Source organism: Nelumbo lutea, chromosome 7, assembly GCF_056320005.1.
Source record: "Nelumbo lutea isolate HS-2025 chromosome 7, American lotus-T2T, whole genome shotgun sequence".
NCBI lineage: Eukaryota > Viridiplantae > Streptophyta > Magnoliopsida > Proteales > Nelumbonaceae > Nelumbo > Nelumbo lutea.
The window spans coordinates 2,562,903-2,569,324 of record NC_142690.1 but is presented as its reverse complement, the minus strand read 5'-3'; the positions used below and the strand labels follow the sequence as shown (position 1 = coordinate 2,569,324).

Genomic DNA, 6,422 nt, shown 5'->3' with positions numbered 1-6,422 from the left:
CATTGAAACATGCATAAGAAATTAGATTTGAATTTGAAATTTAAATTCATGAAAGAACTCAACATTTGAGATGGGGATATCGTTGTCATGGATGGATTCATCTATTGTCCCTTGAGCCCCATTTTATTATCAGGAACCGAAAGTCTAAATAGTTCACGTGGATACTTGGCTCAAGTCACCGTTTCAGATCTCTCTCCATCGTACAATCTAAAGTAGTTAACCTAACCATAAGAAATTAAGAAAAGGAGGTTCCATTTATTGTCCAATTAATTACCTCACAATCACAAACTCCCCAGGACGAAAGAGATCAAAGCCAAAATGCATGTTTGGCTACGAGGTTCTGCAGTTTTTGCTTCATTCATTCACCTATTTAATTAGTATAGATAATGGAAATTATTATATTGGGACGTGGGTCACACACTCACGCTAGGCATTTTCTTCAACTGGACAGAGCATAGTTCAGAATCTGCAGAGTTCCATTCAAATTAATTCAGCAGTCAAGCCAGAAAGGAGATGGCGTAGCTTTTACAAAAGTTGCAGCTACTGACAAAAGATGCCATCCCCACTACATTTCCACCCAAAACATTCTCCAGAGTTATATCACCAGGAAACCAAAAGGTCTCTCCATTGCAAGAGAATAGAAACCCCCAAAACTTTGCTATTCTTCACACTTCACACATCACCTCTAATCACCTTCATTTCCAGTACACATGGCACACATGCAGGGATTCCAGATGGTTTAAATGCAGTATAGACACGCAAAATCAGCTCAATACTGAGATTATTCTCATCACATGGTTACGATCATTAGATATCCTAAGAAGAAGAAGAAAAGCTTAATAAGATACAATAGTGTGATATAAGAAAAAGGGCAAGTAGCAAGTCTTGTACAATAAAAAGCAAGCCTACTCTTGCAGATATATAGTCGCGTGCATACTATAGTTACAGAGATACCCACGTAACCATATCATATTAACATAATCATCTTGATCACCATCAATCTCATTATTTGCTTAGCAGAGGAAACCAACGTTCATGGAAGTAAGACTGATAAGAGATCATGAACATCAGAAGAACCAAGAGAGCTCCTACGCCCCAAGGAGTGCCCCCGGCCCTGTGAAGTGACTCTCTCTCCGGCAACGGAATGAAAAACGGAACCCTTCTTCGCTCGTCGCTCGACAACCAGTGCACTACAAGTAACAGCAGTAGGGGAGACACCATTACCACCAGCTTCACCTGATCTATCAAGCTCTCGAACATCGACTCGTAGTTGATATACCATGAGAGACCCATAAAAAGGAGCAGGATAACACAGAAGAAACACAAGTGCAGAGGAGGAAACTGATAATAAGGAGAAGAGTAGTAATAATCGGAAGCCATGTCTTGTAAGATATGGGCCGGTCTCGATCGATCGAAAGAGAGATGTTTTGTATAGTCTAGAGATGACAGTAGAGATCTGAGATCAACTCAACTCTGGTAGAACTTTTTCCAGAACTGACTGGTTCACCTGAGAAGAAAGGATTGGTATAGCTGCTTATATATATTGGTCCGTTGGGTTTTTGCTTAATGAACTCTCTGTTCTCTGTTGAGGAAAAGGAAAGAAAGGAATAAAAATAAAAGAAGGGCTGTGTGTAGCTTTACTTGTGTTACAGGGATTCCACCTTTTGACGATCCATGGGGGATACTGCCAAGAATCGGTGAGAGTTTATTCATGGTTGAGATTCATGATTTAAGGAAAGAGTCAATGAGGTTGTGCCACGTACAACCGACCATGGACCATGACTTGTGGACGGAGAACCAGAGGGAGCCATAGAAAAAGAAAAGTGGTAGGGCATTATTGAAAAAAGAAAGCAGTAGAGGGATCCATTTGTGGTCCATGTCATCTCTTCAGGCTTTATAAATTCTATATTGATATTTTTGATAAAGTCAGCTGAGAGGCTCCAGAAAATGATGGATTCATCTATATCACATTTATCAACTTTGTATTACTTGGTTACTTGTCCACTTGGATGGATGATCGAGCTCTTTTTTTTTTTTTTTTTTTTCTTTTGTGATGAATATCTTCAACATTTATATTATAGATGATAATCATAATATCCAATTACCCATCAGCTTAATTACTGGTCTGTGATGAATCTTTATGGAAATATTGGATTAATGTCCAATCAATTTCAGTGCTGCGATAAGTCCTGTCCAAATAGTGGGCTTAATTGAATGTTACAGATGTAATTGGATCTAGATCTAGTTAAATTAAATGAAAAAAATAGTTTTTTTTTTTTTTATGTGACAACCCTGATTAATACTTTTAAACCTACTTTTGCAAAAAAGTAGTGAAGGTTCATTTATTACCATTAGGTCTGGGGCCTTCTTTTTCTCCTTTCGGTTACACCTGTAGGAGAAGAGACCCCTCACTTATTTGTCTCTTTTATTAATTGATCAATTACTTTATTATTATTATTATTATTATTTTTTTGCTTTTCACTTTAAATGATCAATAGTCTATTTGCTTCTTACTTTAAACTAATTAAGTTATACAATTGAAACATCTAACTGGTTTAACTTTGCTACTCACAGTAATCAATGAGCCACTACATTTGCTAATTAAGTCATACATACATATTCGAGTCAAAGTCACAATTATACATTGGAATATGGCTTTTTTCAAGGAATGTAGATGCGCAAAGAAACTTTATATCCAGTGATTTTATCAACCAGGCTCATGAGAACAAGTAAAGTTCTCATCCTGAAAAAGCTCTCTCTCTCTCTCTAATATATGGGGCATAGCCTCATATCTACCCGCACAGAAACGTAACGAGACCTGAATTAGCAAAGCCGTCCTTTGAAATTTGAATGGACACAGATCTTGTGTTCTAGCTAGTATACATTCTATGTATGACTTTGCCCACCCAAAGAGATGGCCCAGCCCACTTATTGGACAGCTGCGTGGTGAAAGTTGTATACTCAAGGCTGCCAGCTTTATTGGGTTGATGGGCCCTTACTCTGTTGTATAGAGTAGAAGGGGTCTACAAGATCCCCAAAGATCTTTCCATCCATAAACAAGATCGCAAGTCTTATGCTTAACACACATGACCTGACAGGCCCCACACGGCCAGGCCACACCATTTCAATAAATAATCCCTAATAATAATTAATATACAGCAGACAACAATGAACTCATCTATTCAATTAATTGGTTACTTTCAGTTTGGTGCTTAATCTCTTTGGGACCCAAATGGCATTTCTTTCAAGGATTTGTCTGGCTTGCATGAACTCAATTAACCATGGTTTTGATGGAAAAAGTTTGGCTGTCTGAGAAAAACAGTATGGGCTCTGTTTGAAATTTCATGTGCAAAATACGTTGGCATGGGTGTAGAGTAAAGTAATTGCAATCAATATATTAATGTATTTTTAGGATAAATACAACCCCTTCTAAACTTCCATTTGTAACAAAGACACGCCTTTGAATTTTCAGATTCCAGTACTTCGCCTACATTCCATTACGGGCTTGATGGCAAAGAAATATTTCAAAAATGCACATCCAAAGTTCTGTTTTGTATATATATATATATATTTTTATCTTTTATGTATATTTCCTTTTCTTTTTCTTTGTTTGCAATTTTCTCTAGTATTATTGTATTCTTCAATTTTCTTTTCGTTGTATTTTTTTTTGTTCTTTTACAAATTTCAGTGTTTTCTATATTTTTCTTTTTCTTTGTTATTTTTTTCTACATTTTTTTTTTGTTTTCTTATATTTTGTTTGATTTTCCTCTTTGTCTTCATTTTTTGTTGTATTTCCTGTACTATCTACAATTTCCTAATTTTCATTTATTTTTCTGTTTTTATTGTATTTTATCATTTTTTTACAAAAGTGTCTCATAAAATGATATAAGGGAAGTTTGGGGTTTTAGAAATGTTTAAACATGCACATGACAGTGACGTGAAAATCTTTTAGGTAGGTAATTGACAGGATGCATGGGGTAAAGTGATAGAATTTAAAAATTATGGGTGGGATGTTTTAATGCAAATGAAAGTTCGGGGAGTTAAATGTCACTATCTCCAAAATAAGGATGGCAGCTTATCATTTACCTATTTTTTTAATTAAGGGTTCATTTGGTTCATAGTTGGAATCACAATCACAATCAAAATCAAAATCAAAATCCTCCCAAATTAGAATCAAAATGATCTATTCCCATAATCTGTTTCGTTTAGACAGGAATTGAAATGTGAGTTAGAATAAACTGGAATGGGATTTCATTCCCAAGAGAAAGAGAGGGAATGGCCATTCCCTTAAATGAGGAAATGCTGAATGGGGTTCCAATTCCGTCAAACTAAACAGTTAGAATCGGAATGATTCATTCTGATTCCGATTCCAAACCCCTATTTCTAGAAACCAAACCGGCCCTAAAAAGGCAAATAAAGAACTAATGGTGTAACATGTCATGCACAAGAGCCTCAAAACGGCCCAGGGCCCCATTTTGTGGTTGGAAACTTCTTTTTCCCATTTTGATGGCACACTTCAAGAGAATCCTGGAGACTTCTTCGTCAACAAAATGGCATCTAGGTCTATATCTAGAATATGATTTGACCTTATAACATGGCCAGCCTTAGAAGTGGTAATGTCTCTTTCTGTGTTTACTAGCTTATAGTCCATGACCCCAGAGTAGTAACGGAGGCATGCTTTACCCTTTGGGTTTACTTGTGTTCATGAACAAAGCTACTGTATTGCTGTTCCTATCTTTTAAGCTAAATTTGGAAAGATTATAAATACAAATATAAACAGTGCACAACTGTAAATATAAGGTTTAGGAGGCGTCTTTTTTTTTTGGATTTTGAGAGGGAGAAAGTTGGTCAATTGGATTTTGGTTTCCATTGGCCAAGAGTTACTTGTTCTTTATTTTTCGGATTTATGTGGGGATCATAGAAAATTTATTTTCCTGGATACCACTTATCTAGGGGTAAGTGATGCCCATCTCCTAGGTGGATAAATAACTTTTCCACCTAGGGGGTTGCCAACACTTGAATGAGACAAAAATGCCCCCTTTTAATAATGTACTTTTATAGTTAAAATGGTCATTGCCTTATTTACATGAGAAATAAAAGTATATGGATAGATACAGTTACCCGAATAAGTGTTTCCTAAGAAAAACTTACCCAGATGACTGCATTTACTAGGATAAATAACAAAAAACGTACAGGGCTTAGAAATACAAAAATACAAGATAGTGTATATATATTTATATTTGTACTCTTCCAAAACTGAGCCTTGTTGAAAAAAAGAATCACTTCAATTTTGAATTTAGAGTTCTACTACGAAACATTCATTAATATTGATTGCTCGCTTAAATCCAGATTTCAATCAGTCATGTTAAAGTTTGCTTACTTTTCATTAATTCTTTTCACAAAATGTAATTTCACATTTAATAACCATCATATATGTATAACCAATCACATATTTTTCTGCACAATGCAGCAGATGCTGCATGAATTTTGCCTTGGTCGTAAGAAAGTATTCGCTCCTAGCAGCATATAATTGGTTTAAAATGACTATTTAAAGCACTTGCTATACTCCTCTCTCATTTTGCTTTGGACCCGGCAGCGTATATGATGTATTGAAACTTTTGCTGCTGCATTGGGATCTCTATTATGAAGAAAAGTTCCTTAGAGGCCAAATTCCTCTCTTGAAGATCATCATGTTTTTTAGGAATTACATATTATACATTTTAGGAGATCAAGAAGGGCGGGGACAGAGCAGGTATGAATCTGTGGTCTAAGGTTTAAAGTATCACAATGTATTAATTAATGTATATATAACATTTACATAGAGTTAATGGTTTAAATGATTTAAAGAGTAATTGTTATTATTTACTTCAAAAAAGAAAGATTAATTATTATTTTATGGGATTCCTTGCAAATAAAAATTCTGCAGAAATCATGGGAATCTAGTCACATATTGTGAATACATCCTCTTGAATTTAATATACATGTAGGAGATAGGAGATGTTCCCAATGTGAGCAAGACTTTTGCTTGCTGGAGGTCTGGCTCTGCACAGGACCACAGCTATTTGCAAACTATCATACACAAAAATTTAAAATAACAAAGAGTTTCCAAACTCAGTAAACTATCATACTTTAAACCTTGGGCTGTGGTCCATTGATCTTACCACGGAGAGCATGCAGTCATGCCGGTTTGATCCTACGCCTCATTTGTGGTGAGATGCCGAGCCTGCAGATGAGCCCAGATCTGTTGCAAGTAAAAACTCTGTTCACATAGCATCCAACCGCATATTAGGATATCTCCCATTCATGGGGAAATACTTCAAAGGTGCGGCTGAATTCCCATGCTTTCACAGTGTGAGCAGAGTTTTTGCTTTCAGAGAATCCCATCCCATCACCCTAGAGATCATGATGTTAGATCACAGATT

At 35.9% G+C, this 6,422-nt stretch overlaps 1 protein-coding gene across 1 annotated transcript; it reads right to left on the bottom strand.

Annotated features, from left to right (window-relative positions):
- Positions 1 to 753: 753 nt before the first annotated feature.
- Positions 754 to 1,516, bottom strand: LOC148844610 (uncharacterized). The gene is made up of 2 exons (XM_088953142.1): positions 910 to 1,516; positions 754 to 816 (listed from the first exon to the last, which is right to left on the bottom strand). Exon 1 carries the CDS (start codon positions 1,378 to 1,380, stop codon positions 1,006 to 1,008), a length of 375 nt encoding a protein of 124 aa, XP_088809268.1. The 5' UTR covers positions 1,381 to 1,516; the 3' UTR covers positions 754 to 816; positions 910 to 1,005.
- Positions 1,517 to 6,422: the final 4,906 nt, after the last annotated feature.

Coding starts and splice junctions, on each gene's coding strand:
- LOC148844610 (XM_088953142.1), bottom strand. CDS start 1,380: ATGGCTTCCGATTATTACTACTCTTCTCCTTATTATCAGTTTCCTCCT.